At 45.0% G+C, this 18600-nt stretch overlaps 1 protein-coding gene and 1 pseudogene across 5 annotated transcripts in view; both read left to right on the forward strand.

Moving 5' to 3' along the window:
- Window positions 1–18600, forward strand: part of OGT (O-linked N-acetylglucosamine (GlcNAc) transferase) — a 79211-nt gene that overhangs the window by 39888 nt on the left and 20723 nt on the right. For all 5 annotated transcript variants that reach the window (XM_073358687.2, XM_073358682.2, XM_073358683.1 and 2 more), the window contains 2 exons: window positions 9912–10001; window positions 15359–15484. In XM_073358687.2, the coding sequence (XP_073214788.1) occupies window positions 9912–10001; window positions 15359–15484 (216 nt within the window). The remainder of the gene's footprint in view (window positions 1–9911; window positions 10002–15358; window positions 15485–18600) is intronic.
- Window positions 10347–15352, forward strand: LOC140916803 (protein FAM98A-like; annotated as a pseudogene).

The raw sequence follows: 18600 nt of genomic DNA on the forward strand, positions 1-18600 counted from the left end.
AAGCGATCCTTCTCCTACTGGGCAATCAGCTGTTCCTTGGTGGACCTTCCAGTGCGCAGCCCCCTCTGCCTGCACAGCTCCACCAGGTCACGGCTTAAGGCTTTTAGCGTACATCTCCCTGCTGGCCACTCGCAGGCCTGTGCAGCTTTCCACGGTTTCCAGGAAGAATCCCTAGGGTGCCAGTCCTCCTCTTTCTTGAGGTCACCACCTCTTTGCCAGGGTCGAGCTGCAGACTCCTCCGCCCCTAGGGCTGCTCGCTGCAATCCCCCGGGGGACCCTGTTACTGCAAAAGTCTTTCTCTCTGGTCACACACTCCCAGGGGTTAACTGCCCCCTGAAACCGTCTCTCTCTGTATCTTCAGTACGCCTGGTCCCCGTCAATCCCCCTTCGTTTTACTGTTCCCCAGTCACTTACTTCAGGAAGTGCCATTCACGGGGTGCAGTACATCCCACCGCTAACACCAGTTGTCACGGAGTGTGGGGGAGTCCGGGGCCTGCACCCCTCTTCCTGGGATTCACTGTGAGACTCAGCCAGCCAGTAAAACGGAAGATTTATTGGACAATAGGAACACAGTCTAAAACAGAGCTTGTGGGTACAACCAGGACCCCTCAGTCAAGTCCTTCTGGGGGGCAGGGAGCTTAGACCCCAGCCCTGGGGTTCCCTGCATTCCACCACCCAGCACCAAACTGAAACCAAAGCCCCCCCCCAGCAGGCTCTCTATTGCTGCCTTTGTCCAGTTCCCCAGGCAGAGGTGTTACCTCCCCCTCCTGGCTCAGGTTACAGGCTCTTAGGTGTCCCATCCCCAGTGAAACTCACCTACCACATTCCCAGGTCAACACTCCCCCCTCCCTGCTGCGTCACAGTACTGGCCTTTTATCTACCAAGAACAAAAACTATTAGACACCTTAACCATTTCTTTCCATAGCAGAGAGATCAAGGGGTCAAGATCTCTGGTCCTATCTGTATTCCACTACCCACCTTCCATTCTCTCTGGTGCTGGATTATACCTGTATTTGCGTAAGAGAAGGAACTGGAAAGATGTCTGTCTACATCACCCTTTATAACCTCATTTTGGAGCATGAGAAGAACCGCGCATTAGCAGACCAATGGGTACTGCTTAATAAAATTCTCTGGACTCAGGCATGTGGTGCGCATGCATGATATTCCACATGAAGGTGATAGGGACCACACATCTCTAAGAACCTTCAGTTACAGGTAAGTAACCTAGAATCATAGAAGATTAGGGTTGGAAGAGACCTCAGGAGGTCATCTAGTCCAACCCCCTGCTCAAAGCAGGACCAACCCCAACTAAATCATTCCAGCCAGGGCTTTGTCAAGCTGGGCCTTAAAAAATCTCTAAGGATGGAGATTCCACCACCTCCTTAGGTAAAGCATTCCAGTGCTTCACCACCCTCTTAGTGAAAAGGTTTTTCCTAATATCCAACCTAAACCTCCCCCACTGCAACTTGAGACCATTACTCCTTGTTCTGTCATCTGCTACTATTGAGAACAGTCTAGAGCCATCCTCTTTGGAAGCCCGCTTCAGATAGTTGAAGGCTGCTATCAAATCCCCCGTCACTTTTCTCTTCAGCAGACTGACTAACCCCAGTTCCCTCAGCCTCTTCTCATAAGTCATGTGTCCCAACCCCCCAATCATTTTTGTTGCCCTCCGTTGGACTCTCTCCAATTTGTCCACATCCTTTCTGTAGTGGGGGGTCCAAAACTGGAACCAATACTCCAAATGTGGGTTCACCATGCTGAATACAGGGGAATAATCACTTCCTTCGATCTGCTGGCAATGCTCCTACTAATGCAGCCCAATATGCTGTTAGCCTTCTTGGCAACAGGGCACACTGTTAACTCAAACTGTTAACTTCTTGTCCACTGTAATCCGCAGGTCCTTTTCTGCAGAACTGCCGCTTAGCCAGTCGGTTCCCAGCCTGTAGCAGTGCATGGGATTCTTCCGTCCTAAGTGCAGGACTCCGCACTTGTCCTTGTTGAACCTCATCATATTTCTTTTGGCCCAATCCTCTCATTTGTCTAGGTTTGTCCCTACCCTCCAGGATATCTACCTCTCCCCCCATCTTAATGTCATCCATGAACTTGCTGAGGGTGCAATCCATCCCATCATCCAGATCATTAATGAAGATGTTGAACAAAAGCGGCCCCAGGACCAATCCCTGGGGCACTCTGCTTGATACCGGCTGCCAATTAGACATTGAGCTGTTGATCGCTGTCCATTTAGCCGAACGATTTAGCCAGCTTCCTATCCACCTTATAGTCCATGCATTCAATCCATACTTTAACTTGCTGGCAAGAATGCTGTTGGAGACCGTATCAAAACCTTTGCTAAAGTCAAGGTATATCATGTCCACTGTTTTCCCCATATCCACAGAGCCTGTTCTCATATCATAGAAGGCAATCAGGTTGGTCAGACATGACTTGCCCTTGGTGAATCCATGTTGACTGTTCCTGATCACCTTCCTCTCCTCCGAGTGCTTCAAAATGGATTCCTTGAGGACCAGCTCCGTGATTTTTCCAGGACTGAGGTGAGGCTGACCGATCTGTAGTCCGTGGTCCCCTCCCCCTCCCCCCCCCCATTCGCCTTCTTCCCTTTTTTAAAAGATGGGCACTATATTTGCCTTTTTTCAATCGTCCAGGACCTCCCCTGATCACCACAAGTTTTCAAAGATAATGGCCAATGGCTCTGCAATCACATCTGGCTCCATGGCATTGTGCATGTCCAGCTTTTCTAAATAGTCCTTAACCTGTTCTTTCACCACTGAGGGCTGTTCACCACCTCCTCATACTGTGCTGCCCAGTGCAGCAGTCTGGGAACTGACCTTGTCTGTGATGACCGAGGCAAAAAAAAGCATTGAGTACTTCAGCTTTTTCCACATCATCTGTCACTAGGTTGTCTCCCCCATTCGGTAATGGTCCTGCCACTTTCCCTGACCACCTGTCAAAACCCTTCTTGTTACCCTTCACATCCTTTGCTAGTTGCAACTCCAGTTGTGCTTTGGCCTTCCTGATTACACCCCTGCATGCTCAAGCAATATTTTTTTACTCCTCCCTAGTCATCTGTCCAAGTTTCCACTTCTTGTAAGCTTCCTTTTTGTGTTTAAGCTCACTGAAGATTTCTCTAAGCCAGGCTGGTCGCCTGCCATATTTGCTATTATTTCTGCGCATCGGGATGGTTTGTTCCTGCTCCCTCAAAAAGGCTTCTTTAAAATACAGCCAGCTCTCCTAGACTCCTTTCCCCCACATATTATCCTCCCAGGGGATCCTGTCCATCAGTTCCCTGAGGAAGTCAAAGTCTGCTTTTCTGAAATCCAGAGTCCGTAATCTGCAGCTCTCCTTTCTTCCTTTTGTCAGGATCCTGAACTCGACCATCTCATGGTCAATGCTGCCCATGTTGCCGCCCACTTCTACTTCCCCTACCAATTCTTTCCTGTTTGTGAGCAGCAGGTCAAGAGGAGCAGGGCCCCTAGCTGATTCCTCTAGCACTTGCACCAGGAAGTTGTCCCCAACACCCTCCAAAAACTTCCTGGATTGTCCGTGCACTGCTGTATTGCTTTCCCAGCCGATGTCAGGGTGATTGAAGTCCCCCATGAGAACCAGGGCCTGCAATCTGGAAACTTCTGTTACTTATCAGAAGACAGCCTCATCTACCTCATCTTCCTGATCTGATTGTCTATAGCAGACACCCAACATGACATTACCCTTGTTGCTCTCACCTCTAAACTTAACCCAAAGACTCTCAACAGGCTTTTCTCTGGTTTCATACTTGAGCTCTGAGCAATCATACCGCTCTCTTACATACAGTGCAACTCCTCCACCTTTTCTCCCCCACCTGTCCTTCCAGAACAGTTCATACCCATTCATGACCGTGCTCCAGTCATGTGAGTTACCCCACCAAGTCCCTGTTATTTCAATCACATCATAAAAAGAAAAGGAGTACTTGTGGCACCTTAAAAAGAAAAGGAGTACTTGTGGCACCTTAGAGACTAACCAATTTATTTGAGCATAAGCTTTCGTGATTGGATGCATACTTCATCGGATGCATACTGTGGAAAGTGTAGAAGATCTTATTATATATATACACACACACAGCATGAAAAAATACCTCCTCCCACCCCACTCTCCTGCTGGTAATAGCTTATCTAAAGTGACCACTCTCCTTACAGTGTGTATGATAATCAAGGTGGGCCATTTCCAGCACAAATCCAGGGTTTAACAAGAACGTCTGAGGGGAGGGGGTAGGAAAAAACAAGGGGAAATAGGCTACCTTGCATAATGACTAAGCCACTCCCAGTCTCTATTCAAGCCTAAGTTAATTGTATCCAATTTGCAAATGAATTCCAATTCAGCATTTTCTCGCTGGAGTCTGGATTTGAAGTTTTTTTGTTGTAATATCGCAACTTTCATGTCTGTAATCGCGTGACCAGAGAGATTGAAGTGTTCTCTGACTGGTTTATGAATGTTATAATTCTTGACATCTGATTTGTGTCCATTTACTCTTTTACGTAGAGACTGTCCAGTTTGACCAATGTACATGGCAGAGGGGCATTGCTGGCACATGATGGCATATATCACATTGGTGGACGTGCAGGTGAACGAGCCTCTGATAGTGTGGCTGATGTTATTAGGCCCTGTGATGGTGTCCCCTGAATAGATATGTGGGCACAGTTGGGAACGGGCTTTGTTGCAAGGATAGGTTCCTGGGTTAGTGGTTCTGATGTGTGGTATGTGGTTGCTGGTGAGTATTTGGTTCAGGTTGGGGGGCTGTCTGTGTAGGCAAGGACTGGCCTGTCTCCCAAGATTTGTGAGAGTGTTGGGTCATCCTTCAGGATAGGTTGTAGATCCTTAATAATGCTTTGGAGGGGTTTTAGTTGGGGGCTGAAGGTGATGGCCAGTGGCGTTCTGTTATTTTCCTTGTTAGGCCTGTCCTGTAGTAGGTGACTTCTGGGAACTCTTCTGGCTCTATCAATCTGTTTCTTCACTTCCGCAGGTGGGTATTGTAGTTGTAAGAATGCTTGATAGAGATCTTGTAGGTGTCTGTCTCTGTCTGAGGGGTTGGAGCAAATGCGGTTGTATCGCAGAGCTTGGCTGTAGACGATGGATCGTGTGGTGTGGTCGGGGTGAAAGCTGGAGGCATGTAGGTAGGAATAGCGGTCGGTAGGTTTCCGGTATAGGGTGGTGGTTATGTGACCATCGTTTGTTAGCACTGTAGTGTCCAGGAAGTGGATCTCTTGTGTGGACTGGACCAGGCTGAGGTTGATGGTGGGATGGAAATTGTTGAAATCATGGTGGAATTCCTCAAGGGCTTCTTTTCCATGGGTCCAGATGATGAAGATGTCATCAATATAGCGCAAGTAGAGTAGGGGCGTTAGGGGACGAGAGCTGAGGAAGCATTATTCTAAGTCAGCCATAAAAATGTTGGCATACTGTGGGGCCATGCGGGTACCCATAGCAGTGCCGCTGATCTGAAGGTAAAAAGAAAAGGAGTACTTGTGGCACCTTAGAGACTAACCAATTTATTTGAGCATGAGCTTTCGTGAGCTACAGCTCACTTCATCGGATGCATGCCGTGGAAACTGTAGCAGACTTTATATATACACAGAGAATATGAAAAAATACCTCCTCCCACCCCACTGTCCAGCTGGTAATAGCTTATCTAAAGTGATCACCAGGTGGGCCATTTCCAGCACAAATCCAGGTTTTCTCACCCTCCACCCCCCCCCCCCCCCCACACACACAGATTCACTCTCCTGCTGGTGATAGCCCATCCAAAGTGACAACTCTTTACACAATCACCAGCAGGAGAGTGAATCTGTGGGGGGGGGGGGGGGGTGGAGGGTGAGAAAACCTGGATTTGTGCTGGAAATGGCCCACCTGGTGATCACTTTAGATAAGCTATTACCAGCTGGACAGTGGGGTGGGAGGAGGTATTTTTTCATATTCTCTGTGTATATATAAAGTCTGCTACAGTTTCCACGGCATGCATCCGATGAAGTGAGCTGTAGCTCACGAAAGCTCATGCTCAAATAAATTGGTTAGTCTCTAAGGTGCCACAAGTACTCCTTTTCTTTTTGCGAATACAGACTAACACGGCTGTTACTCTGATCTGAAGGTATACATTGTCCCCAAATGTAAAATAGTTATGGGTAAGGACAAAGTCACAAAGTTCAGCCACCAGGTTAGCCGTAACATTATCGGGGATAGTGTTCTTGATGGCTTGTAGTCCATCTTTGTGTGGAATGTTGGTGTAGAGGGCTTCTACATCCATAGTGGCCAGGATGGTGTTATCAGGAAGATCACTGAGGGATTGTAGTTTCCTCAGGAAGTCAGTGGTGTCTCGAAGGTAGCTGGGAGTGCTGGTAGCATAGGGCCTGAGGAGGGATTCTACATAGCCAGACAATCCTGCTGTCAGGGTGCCAATGCCTGAGACGATGGGGCGGCCAGGATTTCCAGGTTTATGGATCTTGGGTAGTAGATAGAATATCCCAGGTCGGGGTTCCAGGGGTGTGTCTGTGCAGATTTGATCTTGTGCTTTTTCAGGGAGTTTCTTGAGCAAATGCTGTAGTTTCTTTTGGTAACTCTCGGTGGGATCAGAGGGTAATGGCTTGTAGAAAGTGGTGTTGGAGAGCTGCCGAGCAGCCTCTTGTTCATATTCCGACCTATTCATGATGACAACAGCACCTCCTTTGTCAGCCTTTTTAATTATGATGTCAGAGTTGTTTCTGAGGCTGTGGATGGCATTGTGTTCCGCACGGCTGAGGTTGTGGGGCAAGTGATGCTGCTTTTCCACAATTTCAGCCCATGAACGTCAGCGGAAGCACTCTATGTAGAAGTCCAGTCTGCTGTTTCGACCTTCAGGAGGAGTCCACCTAGAATCCTTCTTTTTGTAGTGTTGGTAGGAAGGTCTCTGTGGATTAGTATGTTGGAAATATTCCTTGAGTCGGAGATGTCGAAAATAGGATTCTAGGTCACCACAGAACTGTATCATGTTCGTGGGGGTGGAGGGGCAGAAGGAGAGGCCCCGAGATAGGACAGCTGCTTCTGCTGGGCTGAGAGTATAGTTGGATAGGTTAACAATATTGCTGGGTGGGTTGAGGGAACCATTGCTGTAGCCCCTTGTGGCATGTAGTAGTTTAGAAAGTTTAGTGTCCTTTTTCTTTTGTAGAGAAGCAAAGTGTGTGTTGTAAATGGCTTGTCTAGTTTTAGTAGAGTCCAGCCACGAGGAAGTTTGTGTGGAAGGTTGTTTTTTTATGAGAGTATCCATTTTTGAGAGCTCATTCTTAATCTTTCCCTGTTTGCTGTAGAGGATGTTGATTAGGTGATTGCGCAGTTTCTTTGAGAGCGTGTGGCACAAGCTGTCAGCATAGTCTGTGTGGTATGTAGATTGTAATGGATTTTTTACCTTCAGTCCTTTTGGTATGATGTCCATCTGTTCCGCATGTTTATTCCCCCCCCCCCATTGTTCCTCAGATGTTCCTGTCAACTGCTATTTCCCAATGTTTATTTCTCTTCCCCACACTCCCTCCCACCCTTCCTCAGACGTTCTTGTCAACAGCTGGAAATGGCTCACCTTGATTATCACTACAAAACATTTTTCTCCCCCGCTCTCCTGCTGGTAATAGCTCACCTTACCTGGTCACTCTCGTTACAGTGTGTATGGTAACACCCATTGTTGCATGTTCTCTGTGTATATAAATCTCCCCACTGTATTTTCCGCTATATGCATCCGATGAAGTGAGGTGTAGCTCACGAAAGCTTATGCTCAAATAAATTTGTTAGTCTCTAAGGTGCCACAAGTACTCCTTTTCTTTTTGTGGATACAGACTAACAGAGCTGCTACTCTGAAACCAATCACATCATAGTTCCTTTACTGTGCCAGGACTTCCAATTGCGTTCATGTACAAGCACCTAAGATAACTAGCCAATTGCCCTACTTGGTCAGTATGAATTGGGAGGCCTGCCCTGTTGCATCCTTCTTGTGTTTCTTCCTGGTATCTCACTTCCCCACTTGCCTCAGGGGTTAGGTCTCCATCCCCCAGCAAACCTAGTTTAAAGCCCTCCTCACTAGGTTAGCAAGCCTGCCTGCGAAGATGCTCTTCGTTAGGTGGATCCCATCTTTTCCTACCAATCCTTCTTCCTGGAACAGGAACCTCCATTTCCTACATTAATACTTAGAGTAAACTAGACTAGTATGAAGGAAACAGTACCACTTAGTGGCTAAAGTGGACTGAAGCTCAAATCTGAGTTCCATTCCCAACTATGTCACAAGTTCAGTGTGTGACTGAGCACGTAACTTAATGTCTCTAGCAAAATAAGGATACTTCCTACCTTTGTAAAGTATTGTGAGATTTTTACTTAAAGCCAAAATACTTAAATGTTGGTTTTATTCGCAAAGACGCTTTATTTACTAGATCAGTCAGAACAGACTGACACTTCCCCAGGTCACAACATCCCTTTGAGTTCAAAACACTGACAGCTGACTTAATTAACCTAAACCTTCATATATACTTTGAAAACTTGTTCCCTAAGTCCCTTTCTCTTTGCCTCTCTTATGGTGACGCTTGTGATGTTCAGATACATTATCTTCCTGATAAAGAAACACAAAAAGTTACTACTACTTTCAGATTAGCTGACAGATATAAAAATAGCAAATTTATATCAGACTGATACCCTGTTATCTTCATGAAAGAGCTGCTTAGTTAAAGCACTACATTTAGAAATTTTAACAAGTTAACTTTTTTTTTTTTTAATCTCTGGTACAAGCATTAATGGTGGCAAGAAGTCAGTAAATACCTATGTTGGCTTCTAAGCAGAGTGTGGCAGCGATACATCTTAACTTGTTCTGGAGTGAGGATGTTGTTTCACTATCTACCAATGAAAAGATAAATCCCAAACAGAACTTGAATCCACTATTTCATGCTGAAGTCAGCACCTTGCCCTCTAAACCAGTGGTTCTCAAACTGATTTGATTGAGCCCCGCTTGTTTGTGTCTGTCTGTAGTCATTTATGGCTTCCCACCCCCAAGTACATATATCGCCACCCAGCTCTGAAGGCAGAGCTGTGGCTGCTGGCTGAGCGCCCCGCTCTGAAAGCAGCACTGCGCCAGCAGCAACATAGCAGTGTAAAGGAGTCAACAGGATACTTAGCATCCAGTTGCTACCCTTACTTCTGCACTGCCGCTGCAGGGCTGGCATCCTGCCACCTTCAGCTGAGAGATTTTGAGGGCGTCCTGCTACCTCCAGCCAGGGGGGAGGAGTGCCTAAGCTCAGGTGTTATCCCCACTTCCTGGATGTGCACAGCCCTTACACACGAGCCCCAGCCACCTTGGGCTGACAGCCACCGCTCTTCACAAAAGAAAAACACAGCTCACACCTCCATAGTTTAAGAACTGCTGCATTAGACTAATTGGGTTCATGCAGGTTGACTGTTTGAATCAGTGACCAGTAAATATTAGATTTACTGAAGGTGAAAATGTTTACATACCTTGTCACCCTTTGCTTTTGACACTGGATCCATTTCACACTTTTAACTGGAGAGTTGCATACTGCTTTTTCCAGAACTTACCCAGTTTGGCTGGAGAGTCAATAAAGAAAAATGGGCTGAATGTATTATCAATCTAAAAGTGAGACCACTTGTGAAATTGTTACACTTCCAACAAACTCTTAAGCTGCTTATATGCAATTTTCATAACCCTTATTTAGGATTTTTCGTGTTCAAAGCACTTACAAAATAGCTGGCTAATGTTTGTGTAAAATAAAATTAAACTTAGTCCTAAACAATTTCCTCTTTTTAATGAGGATAATGTAGAGTAATTACATAGCATTTATGATGAAATTTTAGTCAATAGACTAATTTCAAGTATTTATATTAACTTGTGCTGTATATCCCAGGTGTTCTGTTATGCCCTCAGCCCTGATGATGGGACAAACTTCCGTGTAAAGGTGATGGCAGAAGCAAATCATTTCATTGACCTCTCCCAGGTGAGCTTTCATTCTTTTGAATTTGCAGCATGTTTTTCAGAAATGGAGTTCTCAACCTATGGTTAAGGATCCTGGTCACAGTGAATTTCTTGGAGCACAAATTATGCTCCCAGGTAATGGTAAGAGTGATCTTCAGAATTCTTTTGTGGTAGTTTTCAGAGTAACAGCCGTGTTAGTCTGTATTCGCAAAAAGAAAAGGAGGACTTGTGGCACCTTAGAGACTAACCAATTTATTAGAGCATAAGCTTTCGTGAGCTACAGCTCACTTCTTATATGCATCTGAAGAAGTGAGCTGTAGCTCACGAAAGCTTATGCTCTAATAAATTGGTTAGTCTCTAAGGTGCCACAAGTCCTCCTTTTCTTTTTGTGGTAGTGTATGTCAGCAGTTTCATCGTTATGGAGGGAATCGATGGGCATCGTGTGAACTTTAAGTGTGACTATTGGAATTTTATTAATGTGAGTGCTGGTTGTGGATTAAAACGATAGTCATGCACATAGCCTAAGTTGGTCGAGGAGACTTGCTACAGTGGTTGAATATTTTGGGCTTGATTCTTGGGTACATTTAAGGCTGTTGTATGCTACTCAAACAATATAAAGCATAGCATGGCTTAGCAAGTTGGTGAAAGATTCCCCCTGCATAGTGGAATAACAGAGATTTAGTCACTGGAGCAGCTTCTACCTCCATCACCTCTTGGATCGAAGGTATGTGGCAAAGGTTTTACTACATCTTAAATGATCCTCAGATGCAGAAGCAGTCCCTGGGGTCCAAGGATGGCTGTAAATTAGAGTAGTCCTGCAAATCCTCTAATACACATTGGAGCTGGGACTGGCCTGGCAGCTGTACAGCAGCAGGGGATAGCTTAAATTCATCCCCTTGGACCATGCAATATGCAGCTGATGTGCCACTTAGAATCTGGGCTCTTGAATAAAAATGGTGTATCTGCTAAACTGACAGCAATAGAAATGCTGTTCTTCAAGAGATCCTCTGCATACTTGCACTTGCAAAATGTGTTCCCAAAGCTGCTGAACTTCAGGAACAATTTGGAAAGCACTGCCTGCTGAGTATTTCTCTCAGAACTGAACATTTAATACCTAGCGTGGACCCCGTTCAGCTGTACACTGTTGTGAGCATTACAAACACCTCGCACCTTCTCCTGCAGTATTTACATAGCTGATACAAGAGCCGCCACACTGATGCCATGCAAGCAGCCCTGCTGGAAGATGTAGAGCAGAGCAATTCACAGTTGCTGATGACTGTTTCACATCACCTTGACACAGCTGAGCTCCATTTCTAAGCCCAGGAAACAAGTACTGAATGGTGGGACTGCATCATTATGCAGATATGGGATGGCGAGCAATGACTCAGGCAGCTCCCGGTGCCGGGTGAGAGGTCAGGCTGGGGGCCTGCTCCCCTCCCCTCCCATCTCGCTCTGACATGTCAACCCGGCAGTCTGCTCGGTAACTGCTTGTGCAGAGTGCCAGCTTTATCCTTTGCAAAGAAACAGGCTGGTGGGTGCCAGGGCAGAGGATGGAGTTCGAGCTCATGGAGAGCGACGTCCTGGAGTCGTTGGAGGATCTAGGTTACAAAGGTCCATGGTTAGAAGATGAAGCACTGACTCAAGCAGTCTCTGGTGGAGCCAGTTCCCCTGAATTTACCAAACTTGCTACTTGGCTGGTATCTGAGTTAAGGCTATATTGTAAACTAGAAGAAAATGTGCAAGCTACTAACAATCCAAGTGAAGCAAAAGAGTTCCAACTTGAAGTGAGTGGGCTACTGGGAGAAGTGAACTGTCCATATGCATCATTAACATCAGGAGATGTGACAAAACGCCTTCTTAATTAGAAGAATTGCCTCCTGCTGCTCACATACCTCATCTCAGAACTGGAAGCTGCCAAAATGCTGTGTGTGAATGCCCATCTGAAAAAAGCACAAGAAGGTGGTGTTAGCGAGGTCTTTCAGGAGCTAAAAGGCAGTTGTATTGCATTAGGTGTGTCCAAGACTCTGGCCAACATAACTGTGTTCCAGTTGTTCAGTGGAATCAGGGGAAAAAAACTAAAAGAAACCTTAGCAAAGGTTTCACTTGGCCATGTTAGAAAACCTTTACTGAAGAAACCATTGGGACCAGCTTATTGGGAAAAAATTGAAACAATTAACCAAGCCATAGCCAATGAATATGAAGTTTGGACAAAACTGTTAGTGAAACGTTTGGATGTAACTGTGCAGTCCTTTGGCTGGTCAGCTAGAGCTAAGAGTCAAACAGAGAAACTGGCTAAAGTCTACCAACCCAAACGTGCCTTCTTAACTACCAACTGCACTATTTCCATTGCTCACCTCTTGGCAGCTCAGCAAGATTGTCAAAGATTGAGGATAAGCAGTGGGTCTATCCAAGAAAAGACTGTGTTTGCCATTAATTAGGTATTAATGGGCAGAATACCTGACAGAGGGGGCAGACCAAATGAAACTGAGCCTCCACCTCCTGAGATGCCACCATGGCAGAAAAGACTAGTTGCTTACCATATTAACTAGTGATTCTTCTTTGAGTGTTTGCTCATATCGATTCCAATTAGGTTTGCGTGCGCTGTGTGCATGACCGTTGGAAACTTTTCCCCTAGCAGCATCCATCGGGTCGGCTGTGGAGCCTCCTGGAGTGGCGCCTGCACGGCACTCAATATATACCTCAGCCAACCTGGGGCCCCCTCAGTTCCTTCTTACTGCCCGACAGTTGTTGGAACTATGGCATCTTGCTCTGCAAGTTCTCCACGTTTCTCTAGCTCTATAGATAGTTTGTTTGGTTTGTAGTTCTGGTTTTGGTTTTAGTTTTAGTTGGGTTGGTGAGTAACTGTTTTTTCTTTGAATAGTTATCCCTATGGGTGCTCTGCTTCAGGAGCACATGCGCACTCATGCGCCTTTGATCGGAAACTTTCAGTTGCAGCCTGTGTTCTGTGTGCTTGTGCTATGAGTTGAGGGTATCTAGGGAAGATCAGACCCACCACTGGTCCTAGTCCTTCTCAACCACCTGTAGCCTGAGATGAAACCTTGTGTCTGTTGGTTAGCTTTGCTAATCCAGCGTTGTTCTTACCCTACTTGTATTTCTTTTTATTTCAATGTAGTTGTTTTTAACCTGTTTTCTTTCACATTCTGCCCATCTTGGGGGTGGCATTTCCTTTTCCCCCAGTTTCCTGGTTGCCAGCTCCTTGTCTGCCTTAGTTCCCTTGTTTAGTGTTCTCTTTCAGCTCAGGGTATGTTCAACCCCAGGTTGCCATGTGTGCAACAGATCTCTTTCCCTCAGCAACGGACATTGCAGTTGCCTTGGGAAGGCCCATATCCTGTCTAAACGTAGGGTCTGCACTGGCTTCAAGATCTGATCTAGGAAGTTGCAGAAAGACAGGCTCATGTTACTCCTCATGGAGTGATCCTTGAGACCAGCTACTGATTCATGTCTGCAGTCCTCCAGGTTTCCCCAAGAGGTCCAGGACACAGTTGAAGATTTCCCTTTTGAATGTCTCAAGTTTTTTTCTGTGGAACTGCTGAAGTCTCTCCACTCGCTATAGGATTCAGGAGCCGCCTCTTGATCATTGGGCATCTACGCTAATTGTGACAAAAAGGAAATGATCACAGACAGCTAAAAGATCTTGTCCCGCACAGTACATATTAGAGGATGGCAGAACCACCCAGGGAGTAGGTTCAGTTTCAGAGGGAAAATTTCTCATCCACTGTCACCACCCAGCCAACAGCTTCCAGTAAACTTTTTTTTTATACGTTGGTTGAAAGCCATGACTCACTCTACCACCTGGACCTGTTGCTGCATCATCCTTTCCAATGGGATTCTTTCCCATTTCAGACCATCATTGGAAAAGTCATTACATCAGGCTACACCATTCACTTCAGACCTGAGTGTATTTATTGGCAGCTCATAGTCATCCTGTGATCAATGTGATGTGGCCATGAAAAAGGCTAATGCAGTCCTAGGATGCATTAGGCAAGATATTTCCAGTAGAAACAGGGAAATGTTAGTACCATTATACAAGGTATTGGTGAGACCTCATCTGGAATACTGTGTGCAATTCTGGTCTCCCATGTTTAAGATGAATTCAGACTGGAACAGGTGCAGAGAAGGGCTACTAGGATGCTCTGAGGAATGGAAAACTTACCTTGAGAGGAGGCCCAAAGAGCTTGGCTTGTTTAGCCATACCAAACGAAGGCTGAGGGGAGATATGATTGCGCTCTATAAATACATCAGAGGGATAAATACCAGGGAGGGAGAGAAGTTATTTAAGCGCCAATGTGGACACAAGAACAAATGGATATAAACTAGCCATTAACAAGTTTAGGCTTGAAATTGAGTGAAGGTTTCTAACTATTGGAGGAATGAAGTTCTGGAATAGCCTTCCAAGGAGAGTCACGGGGGCAGAAATCCTCACTGGCTTCAAGACTCAGCTTGGTAAATTTTTATGGAGGGGATGGTATGGTGAGAGAGCCTACAATGGCACGTAGCCAATCTGTGACTGCTAACAGCAAATATCTCCAACAGCTGGTGATTGGACACTAGATGGGGAGAGCTCTGAGTTACTACAGAAAATGGTTTCCCAGGTGTTTGGTGGGTCTTGCCTACATGCTGTGGGTCTAACTGATTGCCATATGTGGGGTCAGGAAGGAATTTTCCCAGTCAGATGGGCAGAAACCCTTTCCTTTGTAGAACGGGACACGGGTCACTTGCAGATTTAAACTAGTGTAAATAGTGGATTCTCTGTAACTTCATGTCTTTAAACCATGCTTTGAGGACTTCAGTAATACAGCCAGAGGTTAGGGATCTGTTATAAGAGTGGGTGGGTGAGAGTCTGTGGCCTGCAATGTGCAGGAGGTCAGACAAGATGATCATGATAGTCCCTTCTGACCTTAGTCTGAGTCTGTGAAAGCAGCTCTCTCACCAACAGAAGTCTCCATAATTGATAAGTATCAGAAGGGTAGCGTGTTAGTCTGGATATGTAAAAGCGGCAGAGTTCTGTGGCACCTTATAGACTAACAGATGTATTGGAGCATGGGTGAATACTCACTTCTCTAGCTCTCTGGGCCTGCTATCATACCAAATGTCTGAGTGAACTTGGACATGCTTGCCCTCAGAGTATTTTTTTCAGGGTTAACTGAGTGACTATTGTCACTCATAGCATCTTTATTTGGGGGAAGTGGATATGAGAAACTTGAGCTAGCTATAAATTTAATCTGAACTATATAGTGCTGTTTAAAGTTTTTCTATATATTAAACTTGTTGGTGTGCTGACTTCTAATCTTGCTTTTGGCCTTTCAGTGATAAAGTAAGAATAATTAGTAATGTATGTTCTTGATTCTTGTATTTTAGATACCATGTAATGGAAAGGCAGCAGATCGCATTCACCAGGATGGGATACACATCCTCATTAACATGAATGGCTATACTAAGGGAGCCCGTAATGAGCTGTTTGCTCTCAGACCAGCACCTATCCAGGTAAAGGAATTAAACAGTGTTTGGAGAGCTCTGTCTGATGTAAGAGCATTGCTCAGCATGGTCATAGAACAGGCTGATTTCTCTCTCCTCTCCTTTAAGTTAGGAGTGCTGTGGAAATGGCATGTTGATCCATACGGGACTGAATGAAAGTGAGCATTGCTCTGAAAGGAGTAGTGTATGAATAAAATAATTGTTTGGTTTATATACAATAGCTCCCTTTTTCCAATATTTGTATGTTGAATAATATTCCAAAGGAAAGAATAAACATAGCTTCATGGTTCCTGAGCATGCTAGCATCTTGTTCTGGTGAGAGCAGATATTTTAAGCAATGTTGTCAGTCATGCTGTTTGGTACGAGGCCTCAGCTTTGAATCTTTGCAGGAAGGATACAACTAGGAGAAACCAGTTGTGCCTGGTTTCTGCCTCTGTGGAATTTATTTCCATGAACAAGAATAATTCCATACAGGTTGAGTACATGATTGAATAAGCACAATATTTTTTGGTAACACAGCATCAGATAACGCTGTAAACATTGTGCTGAACCAGGTGCGATTTGAACATGCTGTGGTATACTGACACCAAAGTCCTTACAGTGCATATATGCAAACATACCATGTTCAAATTAAAATAACTCAATACCAACACATAGTGGAAGATTAATGCTACTAAGAGGAAACCCTGGATGGTGGAAATACTCAAGGTAGTGACATTTTAAATATATAGGTGAGCTGGAACTGTTGGATACACCTTTAATCTGTTGTAGATGAGCTACATTTTAAGTTAGTGATCTCAAGCCATGTTATAAAATTCTATAAAGCAAATTTATTTCATTCTGCCATACAAAAGAGTTAGAGCAGTTTACTGTTATCAATATGTGGATACTTACAGGATCTGCAATTCTGTAGTATCCTGATGCCTCTCATCGTTAATGGATTTTATCCTCGCAATACTCCTGGTAGGCAGGGATATTTCATTCCATCGATAAGGAATGGAGAGACAGGGCAGGGCACATCAGGGTGTGGTGGTGGAACTGGGAATTGAATTCTGGTCTCAAGTGTCAGTCCAGTGTCCTGTATGCTAGGCCATCTTTCAATCCTTCACTGCTGCTGTATTGTTGGATAATTGTGTCCTTGGTTTAAAATGCACACTGGATTGATTGAGTTATTTGAACTCATTCTGCACTTGGAGGCTTTCTGTGGCCAACATAGAACTGCCGTTTCCAAAGTTTTTCTGAAAAAATACTGGAAAAATGTAAGTAGCAAGAGATAGCTGTCGTGTTTGTGATTTATTTTACCTTGCCTTAGGTGTGCTAAAACCTTTTAGTACAGATAAGGAGACAGGGTTCCTCAAAGAGCACAAATATTCTTGAAGATACAGTTTGGCCTGTAGACTTTTAATTCTTTAAGGGTACTGTGTACACAGAATTCTCACTCCTGTGTCTCTGTCTCCAATATCAGACTAGGGAGGTCCCAAAGCTAAACAGTCTTGGACTGTTGCAGCATGCACACATATCAGCAGGTAAGCTATTCTTGCCTTGCAGCATGAGTGGTACTTCTCATTAGCAGGGCCCTACCAAATTTATGGTCCATTTTGGTCAATTTCATGGTCATAGGATTTTAAAAATCATAAATGTCATGATTTCAGTTATGTACATCTAAAATTTCACAGTGTTGTAATTGTAGGGGTCCTGACCCAAAAAGAAGTGGGGGGCGGGGGGTCACAAGGTTATTGAAGGATGGGTTGTAGTGTTGCTGCCCTTACTTTTGTGCTGCTCCTGGCAGCAGTGCTGCCTTCAGATCTGGGCAGCTGGAGAGTGGCGGTTGCTGGCCGGGATCCCAGCTCTAAAGGCAGAGCTGTCGCAAGCAGCAGTATAGACGTAAGGATGGCCTGGTATGGTATTGCCACCCTTACTTCTGCGCTGCTGCTAGCAGGGCACTGCCTTCAGAGCTGGGTGCCCAGCCAACAGCCGCCTGAAGTAAGGGTGGCAATACCATGACCTCCCTAAAATAACTTTGCAACTCCCTTACAACTCCCTTTTGGACCCCAATTTGAGAAACGCTGAAATCTGTATAGTATAGGGTAAAAGCACGCAAAAGACCTGGTCTCCTTCCGTGAAATCTGAATTCATGGTCCGTGACATGTTTTTCATGGCACTGAATTTGGTAGGACCCTATTCATTAGTGCTTTCACTTCTGATTTTTCCTACAGATAGTTGAGCAGCTCCTTCTGATTGCTCCTGTTAGCAGCCATAGCTAGTGAGCCTGCTGGTAGGTGATGGATTAATCTTGAGGTTTCCTTGGGATTTTAAATCCTTGTTTCATCTAGTCTTTTTGCAGATTAAAATAAAAATAGATGAAATACACAGGTAGTGAAGAGGTATGCTAATTCAGGAACATATTCAGTGGTATTGTGGAATGCCATACCAAGGGATTCTTGTGGTCAGTCAGCTCAGTAGTGACCTACTCTGATGCATAATCCAATCTGTGGTCCTAATGTCTTCTCTGACCTTTTGATACCAGTTGATGTGCAAAAGAAGAGAGCTGTCCCTTTTACCCATCCATTTCAGAACCTTGCTAAGTGGGACAGAGAGGTTCTCAGATTGGCGCCCATCACCATGGCATCTGTACACCTCCAGGAGTAAGAACAGCAATCTGCCTTTTGCCAGTAGGGAAGGAAGACGTAGATTTTTGTTCCTTGTCCGAGCATAAGTGTGTGTAAGTGTACTGGTTGCAGAAACGCTTCTGCAAAACAATGGGAGTAGTCTTATTTACTAGATGCTGACTTTGGTATCTGGCACTGAACAGCCTTGTATCCTATAAAGCAGATCTGAATCAGTTGAGTCGTCAGTGGGTAGATGTTTCAATTAGTTGGTCTGAGAAAAGGATAGTTTAAGCTAAACACCACCTTGAATGTCCTTCTGTGAGGTTCTTGAAGCAGTGCAAATGCTGGTCTGTTAGACGTTTTGGACTCGCTGCTCTACTGTTGCAGCTATATGTGATAACTGTTTTTCAAAAGAGCCAACCGGCCCAAAGAAGACCTACAAATGTGTGAAAATTGTCACTGACTGTAAAATGATTTATGGGTTTTCATTTAATTTTGGGCTTTCATTTAATTTTG

Source organism: Lepidochelys kempii, chromosome 9, assembly GCF_965140285.1.
Source record: "Lepidochelys kempii isolate rLepKem1 chromosome 9, rLepKem1.hap1, whole genome shotgun sequence".
NCBI classification, from domain to species: Eukaryota; Metazoa; Chordata; order Testudines; family Cheloniidae; genus Lepidochelys; species Lepidochelys kempii.